Source organism: Melitaea cinxia, chromosome 15 (genome assembly GCF_905220565.1).
Source record: "Melitaea cinxia chromosome 15, ilMelCinx1.1, whole genome shotgun sequence".
In the NCBI taxonomy this organism is placed as follows: Eukaryota; Metazoa; Arthropoda; class Insecta; order Lepidoptera; family Nymphalidae; genus Melitaea; species Melitaea cinxia.
In genome coordinates, this window is record NC_059408.1 from 8,210,700 (window position 1) to 8,229,967 (window position 19,268).

General features: G+C 35.4%; 1 protein-coding gene across 1 annotated transcript; it reads right to left on the bottom strand.

Annotated features, from left to right (window-relative positions):
• Nucleotides 1-1,029: 1,029 nt before the first annotated feature.
• LOC123660380 (pickpocket protein 28-like) lies at nucleotides 1,030-13,437 on the bottom strand. Its single transcript, XM_045595472.1, has 14 exons — nucleotides 13,252-13,437; nucleotides 12,533-12,721; nucleotides 11,789-11,918; nucleotides 11,085-11,191; nucleotides 10,837-10,945; nucleotides 10,163-10,314; nucleotides 9,966-10,077; nucleotides 9,806-9,898; nucleotides 9,552-9,691; nucleotides 8,504-8,634; nucleotides 7,845-7,904; nucleotides 7,171-7,381; nucleotides 1,604-1,777; nucleotides 1,030-1,509 (listed from the first exon to the last, which is right to left on the bottom strand). Exons 1-14 carry the CDS (start codon nucleotides 13,266-13,268, stop codon nucleotides 1,464-1,466), a joined length of 1,671 nt encoding a protein of 556 aa, XP_045451428.1. The 5' UTR covers nucleotides 13,269-13,437; the 3' UTR covers nucleotides 1,030-1,463.
• Between the last annotated feature and the right edge of the window lie 5,831 nt (nucleotides 13,438-19,268).

Sequence of the window (19,268 nt, forward strand, 5' to 3'; positions counted from 1 at the left end):
ATTGCGGCACGCGTACACAAAGCCTTTGAAAATGACCACCGCAACAACCATGGCAATTAGAATTTGAACTTTATAGCATTCTAATACAGCCGAGTTAGGAAATAGCAATGATTGTTGGCGTGTTTTCAACAAAGATGATACTTAATTCGTTGCATCAAGGCTTATTTCGCAAAAGTACGGTGAAGCAGTAAAACAAAGATTGCGGCACGCGTACACAAAGCCTTTAAAAATGACCACCGCAACATCCATGGCAATTAGAATTTGAACTTTATAGCATTCTAATACAGCCGAGTTAGGAAATAGCAATGATTGTCGGCGTGTTTTCAACAAAGATGATACTTAATTCGTTGCATCAAGGCTTATTTCGCAAAACTACGGTGAAGCAGTAAAACAAAAATTGCGGCACGCGTACACAAAGCCTTTGAAAATGACCACCGCAACGTCTCTGGCAATTTGAATTTGAACTTTATAGTATTCTAATACAGCCGAGTTAGCAATGATTGTCGGCGTGTTTTCAAACGAATCAAAACAGGTGCCGGCACCTGCCTTCGGTAGCGATGCGACACTACGCCAATATAATCTTTAACTATCTGTTTTAAGGCTGATTTCACGTTGAAACAAAAGTTATTGTGTAGAGTAGGTAAAGACGCAGCTTGTGGGAGCGCGCTTTGCATTGCTACCGCGTGCCCGGCATCGGCCGTAACACGGGCGCAGGGTCTTTGAGAGCGCCGGTGCCGCGAGCGACGCATCTTTGGAGGTGTCGCATTAGAGGGCGCTCGGCGCCCCCTTAGACTCGGCGCCTTTGTGCGCCGCACACCCTGCACTATAGGTAAAGTTATATAAAACGAAAGCGTACCCTTTGCGATTTCATACCTGGGTTGAGTGAAACGCCTCAGTTGTGAATTGAATAATTTTGTTTTTGTTGTAGTTCTAAGTTTTTCATTTTGAGGCTATTTTCATCTTAATAAGGTAGGATTGACTTTATTAAAGTGTTGATTAGGAAAATCATTTGAAATAATAACCATTTAAAACGTGTTTTTTTTCAATTTACACCCAAAAACCAAATTCCAAGTAAATAACGCAATAGCTGAAATTTGCTAATATATATACAAGTTAATTGCAAATATATATATACCTTATTTTTTAAAAATATATAGGTTAACTACATTGAGAATATTATTTTGCAAATTTTTCAATATTTATTGTAAAGTAAATTTTAATATTTAATACAAGTTTTATAAATTTATAGAACTTAATTTTAGACTGCAATTTTTTGGATTATATACATAACAATATGCTAAGATATACTTAAAATCAAAACTTTTTTAAAATACAGTCTCGACAAAAGCTAATTAATAATTTATTACATTAATAGCTTAGATAAGAATTTGAAAAAGGTAATATAATTGTAGACATCTTAAGTTATATGACTTGTTTGTAAAACAACATCTATCTTGAGAAAATTATATTTTACTATTTTGACGACGCCTCCACAGGATACAACATATTCTGAAATAAAAAATATACTCATTAATAACATTATTTTTAGCGTTATAAAAATGATTGATTGTGTGTACTAATTGTTGATAGTAATGCTAATAACCTGAGTGTAAGAAAGTATATAATTTCAACGATACTGAGAATAGAAAAACCCAAAAAGAGTCCAAGTAAACCTCCACAGTTCGCAAGGAAGTCTGTTTGGCCATAGAGCTCGGAGCGGCGTACTTCATTAAATTGTGCTTCTTTGAAAAAAATCTTTGTTTGGGTATGGAGAGTACTGAAATGTAAAAAAAAACATTAAAAACTTACTTAACGAATTTTCTTAAACTCACTGTGATTAAAAATACAAAAATAATAAACCCTAAAACATATTTTTTTCACTTTTACCTATGAACGAATTTTCGTCACATGGGGTTGATGGTTGAATATTTGTAACAAATTCGTGCTATAAGTATTATTAAAGAGTAAGTAAAGAAACATGTTATAGATAATAACCAGTTAAATAAATGACAAATCAGAAAAAAATTCTGTTTTTAGTAAACATAAAGGAAACATCTGTTTGCTAAACGATTTTCTTGAACGATGCGACAAGAAATTGCTATTTCATGCAGTTTTCCTTTTACTATACTCGTATATAATCTTATATTAGAATTAATATGATATAGTAAAAATTTACTCAATAGTTTATTTTTGTATTTCTAGTGACCATTTTTGTGTAATTTAACATAAAATGTATTAACCGCTTATTAGTTTTTAAAACAACGTTTTAACTGAACTTTAAATAAAAGAGACAACTCAAATAGTACTAAAAATTTTTGCAGTAGAAATGAATAAGTTGTACTTTCATACAATTCTGTTACTGCACAGATAGGGTATCGTATAGTCATGTAAGGAATGTTGGTTTTATCACATTTATGAATGAGAATGCGAATAATTGACCATAACATTCGCGAATCGAATGCGAATGTTAACTTTTTAAATAAATTCCAATTAAAAGATATGAACTTTTGATATGTCACGTTTCACGTTGAACCAAACATATTCCCGCCAAGATAAACCAAACATATAAGAATCGCCGTATTTTAAGGAAAACATTTCTCATAGAAAAGCTCAGGGAGAAGGTCATTCGTATACAAGACCAAGATTTTGCTAAATTAAACTATGCTCAATCATCAATCATCCTATTAACTTGTTCGTCATTTCTAGAATTAATGTTTCGAATGTGTACCCATAATGTTATTTGGTGAATATATATTATATAAATACAATAGCACCGATCTGAATGTACTCTAATAAATGATTAATGATTCGATAGTAAGAGATAAAACGCTGTCGCCATCTCTGGTCGCTGTAGATTATTGTACCCTGTTCAAATCTCGTCTTGAATCCGCATAGTTACGTTGCGCGACCCCGTGCAGTGAAATCGAGAAGGAGGCTCGTGTATTAAACTTATGTCTTTTCTTGATCATCATCATCATCATGCTCATCATCATCACATCAGCCTATCGCATTCCACTACTGGACATAGGCCTCCACAAGTTCGAGCCAAAAATGTCGTGAACTCATGTGTTTTGCCCATAGTCACTACGCTGGCCAGGCGTGTTGGTGACCGCATGGCTGGCTTTGTCGCACCGAAGACGCTGCTGCCCGTCCTCGGCCTGTGTATTCCAAAGCCAGCAGTTGGATGGTTCTCTCACCATCTGTCGGCTGTTTTGTTGATCAACTATACCGAAATCACGATTACGGTCATCGAATGACGTTAGTGTTGGAGTCTACTGTCAATAGTATCTGATAAAGGATCGTTTATTCGTGAAGTGTTTTTGTTTCTGTTTTCTTTTTCTCGTCACCTAATTATAAAAGCGACAGCCGAAGGTTGCAAAAAAATCAAAGTTTAATTAAAAACTAAATTTATTATTCATCGCTTCATCGCTTCAGCCTGTAATATCCCACTACTGGGCATAGGCCTCTTTCCCCATGTAGGAGAAGAATCGGAGCTTAATCCACCACGCTGCTCCAATGCGGGTTGGCGGATATATTCCCTACTATGAGTAACGATCACTATCAGGTGTACATGATAACAACCGGGACCGACGGCTTAACGTGCTCTCCGAGGCACGGTGGGGAGACCCACAAGAACTGCACAAACACCCAGACCACGGCAAACACCTGTATGGCCAATATAAATGTTTGTCATGTGCGGGGATCGAACCCGCAATTTATTATTACAAAACTATAATTAATTAGACGTGACAATTGTTCGATGTGAGAAACAAGAGTGACTAATTATCTACGATTTTATTTTTGTGTTACCCACACATTAGGAATTCTAAACATTTTCGAATATCATATCAAAAATTGACCGCTCCAGCGGGGTTCTTACCCGCGTCTCCGGCTGACCGTGTCGGCGCTCTAGCCAATTAAGCTATGGAACGATGTACCCGCTAGATCGACATTTTTGATATGATGATTTTTATATTCGGTTTAAGCGAACCGTGGTGCCACATATAGTGAGCTCTTTACAGAAACCCGTAACTATTCAAAGTTTCCTATTACAATAAAAATCTTTGACAAGAGACGACACCATGACATTACGTCGGAGACGCGGGATCGAACTCTGCTGGAACGGTCAATTTTTAATATGATATTCAAAAAAGAGTGACTTAAAATTAAAGAAGCATCGTTCAGTCGGGGCAACGGGTTGTGTTGCATTCTTCGTGTTGGGTCGTTTTCACATGGTGCCCAGGTGAGGGTGCGGTGGCCAGGTTGGAAAGTTTTGCAACAAGCTCCGGCTAACGATTCGAGTCGTGGGAATGTTTCGGAGCAAACTCCGGTCAGCAAATCCTTGCGGAGAGCGTTTCGTAATACCCTTATAAATAATAGAGATGTCCTCTTGCATTATGTTAGGGAGCCTTGTGATTGCATTGTGGCATGTCACAGCTTAGGGCACTTATTTTGTTTCTTTATAAATTGGCAGGTGTAGTATGTGTATTTATTGATATGTTGATGATGCAAAAGTGTTGATTGAAAGGGTTGTGAATGAAACAGACGAAAAAGTATGGGATGCACAAGCGGGATTTATAAAGGGGACGGGATGTACGGATCAGGTATTTTCTTTGCGGTGCATAGCCGAAAAGTGTTTGGCTAAAAACAAGAAAGTCTATTGCGCATTCGTGGATCTATAAAACGCCTATGATAGAGTGATGAGGAATGAATTGTGGAATGGTGTGAGCAGTATCCTCATACAAGCATTGCAATCTCTTTATAAGAATTCTAGTGCTTATGTGAGGATAAACGGGGCATACACTGAATAGTTTAATATCGAAAAAGGTGTTAGACAGGGATGTGTAACGTCACCGTGGCTGTTTAATCTGTTCATGGACAATTGTTTGACATATTGAAAAGAGAGTGAAAGTGGGTTGAGAATGAATGAGTTACTCGTCAAATGTCTTCTCTATGCTGATGACCAAGTATTACCTGCGTCTTCGGCCGAGGAGTTGCAGGAGATGGTAACTGCTATGAGTGGAGCTTTTTTAAGAAAGAGCATGAAGATGAATGTAAAGAAGACGAAAGTGATGGTGTTTGAAAGAGAATATTTATTTATTTATTTATTTATACTTTACTGGACACCACAACTACATTTTAAAAAATAAACACATTTAAAAAAACATTTACATACTGTGAAGTACAATGGGCGGACTTATGGCTATTTAGCCATTTCTTCCAGACAACCGAATATCTTAATGATAAAAAGGCATGGGATTGAATAAAGCTTGACCAGGCTATGTCTTTGATTTCAATCTGTAAATAGATATAGTTAAAAAATTGTGAGCGGGTGACATGTGGTGGTTTCGACGCAAACGATTGGCTGTCTCGTGTTTGTCCTGATCATTTCATGGTTATAATGTTACTTTTTGTCTTGTATATGAGTTTAAATTTTTAAAAGAGGACCGAGAGTTTTTTTCTTCCGGTTTTTTTTCTCTCGGCCTACACTAGGGACATTAGTTTATCTTATTTATTATAATATTTAATAAAGCCGAGGACATAATAGGAAGGTAATGTCTACCGAAACATTAGAAATTTAATTTAACTTAATATTTTGATTATTTTAAGTAAGTTAATGTTGCACATAGCACTGGGTATATTACCTAAGTTTATAATGTACCCAATGGTAAGATATAAATTTTTATTTTAATGTCTGAATTTTTGCTGCCTTAAGTTTCTTTTATTATTATCAAGTTTTTTTTTCTAATTTATTTGTATTTTTATTTTTGTAAATGACATTATTTTGACTTTCGTTAAGTGTGTATATCACCTTATGACGAAATAAATGTTTTTCATTTGGGTATGGCAGAAGAAACATGAAAGCAGAATAAATGCAGTTGAGATGAGAGCGTTAAGAAGTATGATAGGTGTTAAACTGAGTGACAGGATAAGAAATAGTGAGATAAGGAAACGTTGTAGTCTGAAAGAAGATGTAGTAACAAAGATTGAGAAAGGTATGCTCAGATGGTTTGGTCATGTCGAGAGAATGAGTGAAGAACGATTGACGAAAAAAGTGTATAAGGCGAGTGTGGATGGAAGGGTTGGAAGGGGTAGACCTAGGCGGACGTTCCGAGACCAAATAAGGGACGTCTTGAAAAAAGGCCAGGTCAAAAGTACCCTAAACCGAAGAGCATGTATGAAGGGAATAATGATAGTGGACGAAGCGAAAGAAGTATGTAAGGATCGTAGCAAGTGGAAAGAAGTGGTCTCTGCCTACCCCAACGGGAAAAAGGCGTGATTATATGTATGTATGTAGGTATGTTATTGATATACATATGTACTATTTATATATGTACTTACCAAAAAACATATATCAGTCGGCATTTACCTATATAATACGGGCATTACGTTGCCTAGCATAGAAACAGACGACCGTGTGGTTTATATTACTGATATGTGTATTTTATTATTACTTAGTGGCACCTAGAAGAAAAGAATGGAAAACTTTTGGCCAGATCGAAAGGGGTTGGGTTCAAAAGTGGTCGATTTGACATGGAATACTTAATATGTAAAACCCCTTCAGTGACACTTACAATATGAATTTGCATTAATCATAATATTATAATAAACTATTGTTTTTGGATTAGGGAAAAACGTTTGCCTTACGGTTGCCCCATAGCAGACAAACCGTTGTGAGCGATGAAATGAGAGATAGATTCTATGTTATTATTTTAAACCAGGACTCAGGCCCGACTTCGTTATTTGACTTTATTGCGATTGATTGTTGGACTACCTACTCCCAATTTAGATAGCGCAACTTGCAACTGTTGCATTTATTGAAGCTCATCCCTTCCATCTTGCAACTATATATGCATAAATAAATATACACCTCACACTCAACAGGCTCCAGTATATTTTGGTCCTATGTCGGAGCTACGGATACACACTATACACAAGTACAAACAACCAGACTACGGCAAACATCATGTCTAAATCCGAACTTTAATGTGGCACATGCTGCACACAGCACAAACGAGAATTTCAGACCATAAAAAATACTTGCATACTCTACACATATATACAAGTATCTTTGTCAAAAACGGTTAACGGTCTAACGGTGTAATGTTTGCTCAACACGCAGGTACACAATTTTGAAAGTATTTTATTTCATTATGTTTAGCTTCTTACCTTACAATGTCTTCAACAAGTGGGTAATTAAGAGCTCTATAGAGGGCTTCAGCATTGAAATCACCTTGTGATATTTCAGCTTCATACTCTATAGAAGTACAAGCGGGTAGACATTTGCAATTTGTGGCTACGCGGCGAGCCTCGCCCATAGAGTCGTCGGTATTTGCGGCTTCTTCCAAATTACTTTGAACTTCGACTGTTACTAAATCCACTGAAATTATAATGTTTATTAACTAAAATACATATTTTATCTTAATATTGTAAAATGTCATAAAATTATTGTCACTACTATAGCATTCGGTATTATGATACCAGGTATTACGGTACGTGGTTACATACTATTACTATCTATATATTAATACGTAAAGCAAAAACTTTGTACATATGTTATATATAAAAGGAGTGTTGAATACTATTATTTTTAAATCGTCCATAAAAAATACATTAAATCAATACAAAAAAAACCTTACACACTACCGTGTATTTGACACACACACGGATATAATATACCTACTCTTTTGTTTATTGTTAAAGTCTGTGATTAAATTTCAACCACTGGGCGACCACTAGTTTACATAAATATGTATTATTTTTGTGTAAAAATTCTTAAAAAGGATCGACACGTGAAAGTTACAACTTTAGTTTGTGTATAGATGAAACACAAATGCACTTACTTCGGGCACGAATTATGCAATCTAGTTTACCTACAGAGCACACTCGCATTTCTGGACCATCTGAAATATAATTTGGGTAAAGTTAGAATTATTATGTATAACTGATGACGATGCGTTGGCGCAGCGGTCATAGCACTGGCTGTTACGCTGGCGATCGCGGGTTCGATTCCCGCTCACGACAGACATTTGTATCGACCATATAGATGTTTAGTTGTCGTCTAGGCGACGTGTTTGTGTTTTGTGTGTGTTTCCGGACCCCCAACACAGGAGAAAATCCTACTGGGGGATCCGTTGAGTGTGAAGCGTTTAATAATTATTAATAACTTGAAAAAAAAATCTTAACTCTAATGGTGTTCACATAAAATTTGAATTGTTAAATTAACTTTTCAGTAAGTAATAGAACAAAATTTACAATTCTAATTGTAATCAAAATAGCTAAGTTTTAGGGCAATATAAGTTATTCTGGCCTAATAATACCGTATTGAACAACAAGCATAAGTTGTTCATGTTGTTATTGTATCTTAGAAAGAGACGATCGTATGTACTTATGTTAAAGATATTTATACATTTATTTTATGCTATCGTTTACTTATCGTTACCTCGTATTATGAATAAGTTAACCTTTAAATAAAGTGTGAAAATATAGTAAAGGCACTTACGTGGCATACCGAAGTGGACGCAACCGCATCTCACATAAGTAAAATTTGTTAAGCATTCAGTTTCACAATTTACTTGCGTGTAAACTTTAAAAAATCTTAGGTAGCGTTCACTTGAAAAAAAACACTGTCGTCTGTAAACAGTTATTAAATTTGTACAGAAATAGATCGTTCGTAGGTATTAATGTTGTAATATTCATATACAGATGCGAATATTTGGCGAATGATTTATATTTTATTTTGTGATGATGGATATGGAATCATAATACCAGTGATAAGATTTATATTTGTTATTTACTAAGATCCTAATAAAACAACCATTCTGGTGTAGTAGTGCATGTAAGACACCGGCCGTGTGGGTTTGATTTCCGCTGATATATTGTACCTATTTGCATAAATATTTTTTTCGGTTTAACATGTTTTATCTATATGAATTTTCCCTCTAAGATAAGACATCTTGAACAGCCACAAACAAGCACGAAAAGCAGTATTCGTTGCTATGCAGATGACAGTACGAGTGAAGCCTTAAAGTAGTTGCCGGTAAATATACCTCGGGTAGTAGGGGGCCTCCTTGGAGCAGGCCTCCGAATAAAGGAGACGTAGTTTCGTCCAATTTAACTCCTCGTAGACACCATTCGCGAGTGTCTCCTTAAGGAGGCCCATTGTATTGTAGTGCCGAGTTTTCAGAATGTTTTATTGAACATTAATAAGTATTGGGATCCTGTTGATAACGAATGAAGTACAATTCCGGAATCAACATACATACGAGTTTACAGCAAAGCCTACCGATTTCGACAGTAACTTTGAATTTGGGTTTAGCGTATTGAAATTCATAAGTAACATACTTGTGCTAGTTTCTTTTGCATAAATTTGGGGATATATCTAGGTACGGACAAAACGGACCTAAAATTCGGATTAAGTGGCTCGAAATACATAAGCCTAAATATGGGTTATATAGGTCTGTATATAATGGGTCTGGTCAAAGGTACAGAGCACTTTTTGTGAGTCTGTGTAATTAATGCAAATAAAAATTTAATATAGTTTTTAGTACCTTCTGGGATTATAAGATTTAAGTCCTTCAGAAGTTGTCATCATTTTCGGTTTTACAGCGATGATTACATTTCGACCAAGTGAAATACTTAAATATTGCTGAGACAATCGCGGAAAATCGGCTGGATTGTGTAGTAGTATCTGTAATTTTTTTGACTACAATTACATAATCGTTCGTTGCACAGTATAAATATGTACTCTTTCCATGTAACTAATATGTACTTATTAAAGAACAAATCGATAATTAGTGGTAACCTTAAAACCTTGTATTGGTCCACTGCAAAGATAATCAAAATCTTTTTTTTTTGCCTGTAGTAAAAGAGATAGTCCAGCATTGTCTCCGTAGCCCTGGAAAAAATATATTTTAAATACATATGTACAGATTGTTACATTATTTATATTTAGTTACACATACAGTCCCCCTGTGTGGGTAAGTTTCAAATGGTGTGTTTGGAGGATATCCATTTTCTAAGGTCCACGTCTGCTTTTCATTTGAAGACTTCAAATAATTATAATCAGTGTTTAAGCTTTAAAAGAAAAAAAAGGATAACAAGTTTAATTAAAATACTTTCAAACATATAACAACATAAATAACGCACAAATAAAAGTTACTTTTCAATCCGCAGTAATTGGTTGGCACTGATGGTGTTAAATGTGTAGCAATAACCTTCTTCTGTTAGTATTGGTAAAAATAAATTTAAGTCTGGACAAAGTTTGTCTTTCCACGTAATTGTCGTAAATATATCCTTCAGACTCGGTGACACCTAAATAAAAAACAATTAGCGACTAATTTATTTTATTATTAATCATTGCCATTCCTGTAAATTAATTATTTATTAAGAAAATAGCTTTTTTACCTTTGTTTTAGATTTATCAGTCTGTAGGTATTTCTTAGAAGACAGAAACTCATATATAGCGAGTTTCTTTCAGTTGTATACTTTTCTACAACTAATGCTGCGCGACAATGTAATGTATTTGTAAAATTATCGTAATAATAATTGTTTTATCTCTATTATATATAGTGTATTTTTATTTACATATACATAGATACATTAAATTTCTTATTATATTATTTCTTCTCTACATCTTTGTATACAAAGTTGCTGACTCATTGTGTTATCATCGGACAGACGGATAATAATGAAATAGCAGAAGTATTGTACATTATATATATATATATATATATATATATATATATATATATATATATATATATATATATATATATATATATATATATAAAAGATATACCTGAATACACATACTTGATTAAACATTTTTACTACCTTTTTAATATTTTTGACTGTTTCATTGCCAAGTGTAAAATTTCTTCCATGTGTCCATGGATCAACGATTTTATTGCATATCATAGTTAGGTCTTCAAATAAATGTGCCCTAAAATTAACATTGCTTACATTATTAATTAGTTACGTATGTATGTACAGAGTCATGTTAGATAATTAGCCCTTTAAGTGTTATACGTAACGGTATTAAATTCAAATAGTTATTTAATATACGATTGCTTTGTACTTACTCTTCTACATTAGTGGGTTTTCTTTTTAAATTATAATATTCTGTATAGTTGAATGATGTTTGTTTGACTTTCATTTCAGCACATAATGTTACAGCTGGGTAGGGGATCTAAAAAATGTAAATATTTCACAGCATTTATACGTTTTATTTTTTAAGTATCCGGTAAATATTTAGTATTAGCTGTGCTCGCGTCTTCGTCCGCGTGGAATTTAAAAAAAAAAAGTTATTGTTCAGTTCACGTTAAGTTATTCTACCTTACCTAAGTTACTCCTGGTTACATCAGCAATTTGCTGGTAAAAGTCCCGTCAAAATAGACAGACACAAATTGTAAAAAATGTAATTTTGGTATATTTCCGTTTAATATGCATTAGTAAAAAGCGGTTATTTTAATATTACAAACAGACACTCCAATTTTATTTATTTGTGGATAGAGTTGTAGATACACAATTGTCATGTTCGAAACTCTGTTGTTTTTGAGTATTTTAGGATTATAATAAAAATGTTGTTTTTCAATTTAAAATGTTAGTTAGGGACCATCAATAAATTACGTCACACGAATTTTACGATTTATATATCCCTCCCCAGTCTTTGTGACTGTGACTAGTGCCTAAGTGCAAAATTGTTTTAGTAGGCTCTACCATATATATTCACTACAAATTGTAAAATATTTCTACAAACTTTGATATCACTATACAATTTACTTACTTGCCACACTGGTGTAGATGTCTCTGCAAAGGTTACAATAACAGGACTATCATTCCACTTCATCCACAATTTATGTATAAGACTAGAACAGAATACAATACTGCAAGTGAACATAAGAAGCCAGAAAGCCCTGAAAACAAATTTAGGTTTTATATTGTAATAAAACTTCTAGTGTTGTCGAGAATGTATCAAAAGCAGCAGACCAACTGTATGTTTGAACACGTATCTCAAACAGCACCAATTAAACGCCCAGACGTCGCCGTCAGTTCCGGTTAATATCATGAACATCGTGTAGCGATCGTTTTTCTTGGTAGGAAAAATATCCGCTAACCAATAACGAGTAAGTTTAAATCCTTTATTTTTATATTTCTTTTATTTAGAAATTTGTGTAAAGGTGGCCTTCGCTTAGCTATAAAAAATTACACGCTATTATTAAACTTTATTATTTTTTATAGCTGCATAGCATCGTTAGGTATAGTATTTTATACAACTAGGTCGGCAACCAAACGTACGGCTCACCTGATGGTAAGCGTTTATCGTAGCTTATAAACGCTTGCAACGCAAACGCTTTGCCGACCCTAAACCCCAATTAACCTAACCCTAACGACCAAAACCAGGAGCTCTGGTCGTCTTACTCACCACCAGGAACACAATACTGCTTGAAAGAATTATTATTTAGCTGTGATCTTTTAATTGCTTTGGTGGCGCTGCTCTTAAGTGTATATTAAAAGTGATATTAAGTACTTTTCTACTGTAGTTCGTTCCTTTTCTCCAACATATTTTAAACCATGAAGATTAGAGTTTGCGGTATAATCTATCAAGTATTGTTTGATTAAGCTCATTTTTCCTCTTTTAATCGTAAAATCACGTGTTGCGTCCAGATCGGTACATTTTTCAATATCCTTATCTGGTATATTTCCAAAGCAATTGCATCTAAAAATTATTACAATAAATAATCGAATGATTCTTTTATCAGCGTTGTTAATCTTAGAAGATTAATAGTCTTAAACAGTAATTTAATATATCCGTAAAATACACGAAACTAGTGAGGGTTGGTCTAAAGTGCAAATAAATAAAACATCTGTTTAGTGTGATCATAAAAAATGAAGATTTTGCTGTAAACTTTTTAACGATAATTGATTGTTCTATCATATTAATTTAATTTTATGAAGTTAAAATACAATAATACTTTAAAATAATTTTACAACCTAATTTAGTTATTAATACTTTGTCTAAACAAGGAACAAAATGTGAAGCTATTAAAGTAGGTACCTATAATTATATCACCGTTTATATTGCAGGTGGTATGATATCCAATATATTAGTTAATGGTCATGCTTAAAAACTTATTTTAATTTCTCTCGCTTCGACACAAAATTTAAAAAAAAAGAAAAGAAAAATTGAAATTATTAAAATATAGGATTAATACCTAGGTATAAAATAAAAAAACGTATTATAGATACCTCGACTGTCGCTCCATGGTGACAACAAATGACTGCTTAAAGTAATTTAAAAAGGTGTGTCAATGCTTAATTAAATGGCTTTTAAAAATTTATTTTAGTAATTTGTTTTCCCAAACGGGCAGTGAGCAATATGTATAATTTACGTAAATAGACACACGGCAGCGTGTTCAGAGCAAGATAGTTACTGGCAATGCGCCATGTACCTACAATATTACAAGAATAATTTTGAGCTACTTTTTACCCCTTCTCAACTCGTAAACTATTTAATATACTAAAATTAAATTTAGTAAACTTAATAAAACCTCTGAGCTTGCAAATTATTTAAAATTTCATTAACTTATCTCAAAGGGTTATGTATTATGTATATATGTAAATAGCTACTGACTGCTGACCCACTTATTGATCAAAAACCTAACTCACTTCAGATGATCTAGAAACTTAATATTTGGTACCAAAGTAGACAATTGTGCCTACACAGTAAACACACCTGATTGATGTGTTTAACGTGTGTAGTCGCCTAAATACCGGCGGGTACGAGTTCGATTCCTGCTCGCGATGAATATTAGTATATGTGTGAATATTTCTTTCCGGTCTGGATGTCTGTACACGTCTGGATGTCTCCAAACAGTGTCTCGGAGTGAACGTTAAGCTGTTGGTCCTGATTGCTACAATAGTCATCTCATAGCGATTATTACTCATAGTAGGGAAGTATATATGCCTCAAATAAATATCTTTAAGGCTCTGTAGAAATCGTGTCGTGTCAATATGTCAAAGTCGTGTCGTGTCATGTTCAACAACTGACGAGCCTGTTTAGAAACTAAAGGCTAAAATAGTAGGAAAGTCAAAACTGTACATTGAATATTTTTTTAAAAAAATACTTGGGGTGTGATCTACGATCGATACCGAAACTAAAAACATACTTTTTAGAATTTTTGTCTGTCTGTTTTTCTGTTTGTTTGTATGTATGTCCGGGATAAACTCAACAAGTACTGCATGGATTTACTTCAAATTTGGCACGGATATTATTAAGAAGTCTGGTCAACATATAGGCTACGTATTATCACGCTATCACCTACGGGGAACGGTGAACCTTTATTTCTTCAACGGATTCTGTAACAACGTGTAATCTAACGACGCATATTTGAATATTGTTGTTATTATGTTAATAACCATGCTATAAGTTAGCTTCACACTATAAAAATCACGCAATATAAGTAACTTAGGCCGATAAACATAATTAAATGAATATAAGTAGTATCACTTGCGGTCACCAACCCGCCTGCCCAGCATGGTGATTATGGGCAAAACACACGAGTTCGAGCCATTTTTGGCGTGAAGTTGTGAAGGCCTATGCTCAGTATTGGACTGCGAGGGGCTGCTGTGATGATGATGATGAAGAAGTAGTATCAAGACAATTTTAAAGCAACGCCGTCTATGAGATTTCAAAAATATCATCATCAATCTCTTTTTGGATATAAATAATAATGTATAAGAGAAATGTTAATCTTCATTAATCTTACAAAAAAGTCCGCGACAGTATATATTTATTTTTTATGAGTAAGCCATTATCGCCAAATCAGTGAAGCATAAATACAATAAAAATTGATAAAATATTTCTAATGCACATTTGGTAGTAAAAAAATTATTTTTATGTCACAGAACCAATTTCGATGAATTTTGGTATAAAGATAGATATTGAGAAGATAATGAGCTACTCGAAGTACTTACTAATCCTTCACAAACGAAGTCGCGGGTACCAGCTAGTAGATTTATATACCGTAAAGTTCGAGGTGTGTGGCAAATATAGCCATTAACGACTCCACAAATGGCTTCCACTTTTAAGCTTTTGCCAGGCCATTATGATGTTTGACACTGGGACAGTGAAGCAGTTAATATGAAGAATGTTATCTCAATCGCAACGATCGATTGATCCTTCGTGTATTCTCCAATTTACGTGACATTGGTGGAATCAATTGTGTTCCACTGGCACAACTGAAAGCCATTAAACCAATCAATCTACTTACCCAACATGATGTAATTACAAGTATGGCACAAGTCTACGTCACAGAACGAGCGACGTGTCGTGCCCGATCGCGACGATTTGGCCCGATCGTGACAAGTGAGGTACCTAATTACCAAATATTTCGTTGACATTTTAAAGCAAGTATGGCGTATCTATAACTTTTAAAACATCTTATTGGTACCTCGCTCGGATAGTGAAGATAATGATATGCAAAGGAAGTCATGGGGATTTCATAAATATACCTACAATAATCAACAACTTATTACAACACACAAACTCATCTATTTGTCTAAAGGTGGGCATCGACGATCAGTTTTTCGCGTCAGTTTAACTGATCAGTTTTTCGTCGTTCCAACCAATCGCGTCATTTTGCTCGCAGCGTCCGCGAGTGCACTAGTGTAGTTTTTGTTTTTAAAATGTCGGTGTCGGTGTCCCCTAGACGAGTCATAATGACAGAATTTATTGAAAAAGATAAAAATTCAGAATGTTTGTGGAAAACGGACGAAAATTATGAAATTAAACAGCACCGACAAAAAGTTTTATTTTACACATCTACTATTTTTTTTTATAGTCATAACATACACACACGGTCGTCTCTTCCTACAGTAAGCATTGTAATGCTTGTGCTATAGGTAACTGCCGGCTGATATAAATATTTTTTTATAAATATATATAAACTAGCTGCCCACGGCTTCGCCCGCGTTTAAATCAGTGAGTCACAAAGTTTTCCCGGCAAACTTGCCACGATGTCCTTAGATGGCGAAGTGGCTTCTTCCGTATCTGGATAGATATAATATCATAAATAACGGTTCGTTATTAAACAGGTTTGTTATTTTTATTGGCGTCCTGTCATGTTGGCGCATTGGCGTATTGGCGTATTGGCGTGTTGGCGTGTTGGCGTATTGGCGTGTTGGCATGTTGGCGTGTTGGCGCATTGGCGTGTTGGCGTGTTGGCCCATTGGCGTGTTGGCGTGTTGGCGTGTTGCCGTGTTGGCGTGTTGGCGTATTGGCGTGTTAGCGTATTTGCGTGTTGGCGTGTTGGCGTATTGGCACATTGGCGTGTTGGCGCATTGGCGTGTTAGCGTGTTGGCGTGTTGGCGTATTGGCGTGTTGGCGTATTGGCACATTGGCGTATTGGCGTGTTGGCGCATTGGCGTATTGGCGTGTTGGCCTGTTGGCGTATTGGCGTGTTGGCATGTTGGCGTGTTGGACTGTTGGCGTGTTGGCGCATTGGCATGTTGGCATGTTGGCGCATTGGCGTATTGGCGTGTTAGCGTATTGGCGTGTTGGCGCATTGGTGTGTTGGCACATTGGCGTGTTGGCGTGTTGGCGCATTGGCGAATTGGCGTGTTGGCGTGTTGGCGCATTGGCGTATTGGCGTGTTGGCGTGTTGGCGTATTGGCGTGTTGGCATGTTGGCGTGTTGGACTGTTGGCGTATTGGCACATTGGTGTGTTGGCGTGTTGGCGCATTGGCGTATTGAAGTGTTGGCGTGTTGACGTGTTGGCGTGTTGGGGTTTTGGCATGTTGGGGTGTTGGCGTATTGGCGTGTTAGAGTGTTGGCGTATTGGCGTGTTGGAGTGTTGGCGTGTTGGAGTTTTGGCATGTTGGCGTGTTGGCGTATTGGCGTGTTTAAGTTAAGCGGACAATAAAAAAATGTCGATGTTTCCGATTTTAGTAATTTTCCAATATGCAATGAATCAAAACTAATGAATGAAAACTATTGCTAACGGGCGTCAGATGTAGCCCGGACGACTACCGCTGACTACTGCGCTCAGTCAGGCGTTATACACATTATATAATTTATATGTAGAAAACCGGTAGAGATAACTCTAGAAGAAGTCTCTTCCAGCTAACCTGCGGTAGTTGTTTTATTTATTTTTTATTTTATTACTGGACTTTCATTTGGACAAAATATCTGTGTTGTTACGGCAATAAAATATATAGCCGCCCCCTATCTTCCCGTGGGTGTCCGGTTTTCCACAATATAACAATATATTTATATATAATTACTAGCTGTACCCGCGGCTTCGCCCGCGTTTAAATCAGTGAGTCACAAAGTTTTCCCGGCAAATTTCCAGTGAAACTCAAAATCTCATCAAAATCGGCTTAGTCGTTCCGTAAACCTTCCTCGTGAAGCCCTCTCTCCATTGGTAAAACCGCATGAAAAGCCGTTCAGTAAATGTTGAGGGAATCGATCACATACACTTTTGGGGACTTATTGTTATAATACACTAACTGTTGCCCGCGACTGCGTTCGCGTGGTTATGAAGATATGCATTACTATCAAGAATTTAAGCAAATTATTTTTTATTTCAGTTACTTGAAATTCTTATCACGCTGAGTATTTTTTTAAAAGGCACAATTTAGTATAATTAATTAGTTATTTTTATAAAACCTCTCTATACACCACATTTTTAGTTTTATTTTCAGGCTGCAGTATAAATAACCTAGCAGGCGAACTTATAGTTGCTGTATATGTTTCATACAAACTATCAAACCCAATCAAACGCCCTTAGCAGTGGAATATCAAAAAATCCGTTCTTAGCGGACGTTTACTAACTATAATCTACCTTCCTGCTAAATTTCATCTTTGTCCATCCTGGATGGATGGACCATCCAGCGGTTTTTGAGTTCTCGTGATGAGTCAGTCAGTGACCTTTCTCTTTTATATATATATATAGATTACGATGCATTATTTGGACTCCTTTTCACAATCTATAGAGCATACATTTTAAATTTCGTCTCTTACTTTAAAAACATAGGCTTTTCATACAAACTTCCGACCCCCGTTTTATCTTTTACGTCCTATACAAAACCTACTTGCCAAATTTCAAGTCTGTAGGTGTTATAGTTTCGGAGATTTCGTGATGAGTGACCGTTCGCTTTTATATATATAGAGATAATATCTAGAAATATATAAATACATTTATAATTAATGGCATTAACGACACCGTACATGATCGATTGACCATTGTCATACTTATTACAGATGAGGTACAACTAATAATAAAAACTGTTCATATAAAATAATTGTGTTTGCTCACAAACGAAAAAAAAACCGACTTCAATTACATCGACAAGTAATACAACGTAGATCGACGAAAAAATAGTCAAGCAACTACGCGTTATCAAAGATTACTCAAAAAGTAGTTATCAGATCTCAATAAAATTTATATGTGACCACATGATAAACATCATCTTACGATTAAATTAAAAATTATCAAAATCGGTACACACAGTAAAAAGTTATTGCGGATTTTCGAGAGTTTCCCTCGATTTCTCTGGAATCCAATCATCAGATCCTGGTTTCCTTATCATGGTACCAAACTAAGGATATCCCCTTTCCAACAAAAAAAGAATTATCAAAATCAGTACATCCAGTAGAAAGTTATGCGGTATAATACAACGTAGGTCGACGAAAAAAGCGTCAAGTAAAAACGCATTATTAGATATAACTCGAAAAGTAGTTGTTAGATCTCAAATAAATTTAAATGGGACCAATTGGCACACACCACCTTTCGATTAAAACAAAATTTGTCGAAATCGGTCCACCCGGTCAAAAGTTCTGATGTAACATACATAAAAAAAAAAAAAAAAAAAAAATACAGTCGAATTGAGAACCTCCTCCTTTTTTGGAAGTCGGTTAATTATAGACCATTGCAGACCAGTATATAGCAACATACAGTAGCCGCTTTAAGAATTAATGTTTCTTCTTCGGAATCAGAATCCATTTTTTTCTCGACAAAAATAGGTAGTACCTACACGTCCTTTAAACAGCCCGGGTGGTCGAAAACTGAAGAGCCGGAGTGACGCCAGTCAGTGGGGAAATATTTCAACTGCCGCGAAAAACTGATCAGTTTAACTGACGCAAAAAAAGTGATCAGTTAAACTGACGCGAACAACTGATCGTCAATGGCCAGCTTAATGTTTATGGGTACATGCTATAGTGATTTTATTCATTTTCAATAGCACAATCTACCTGAATAGATAAG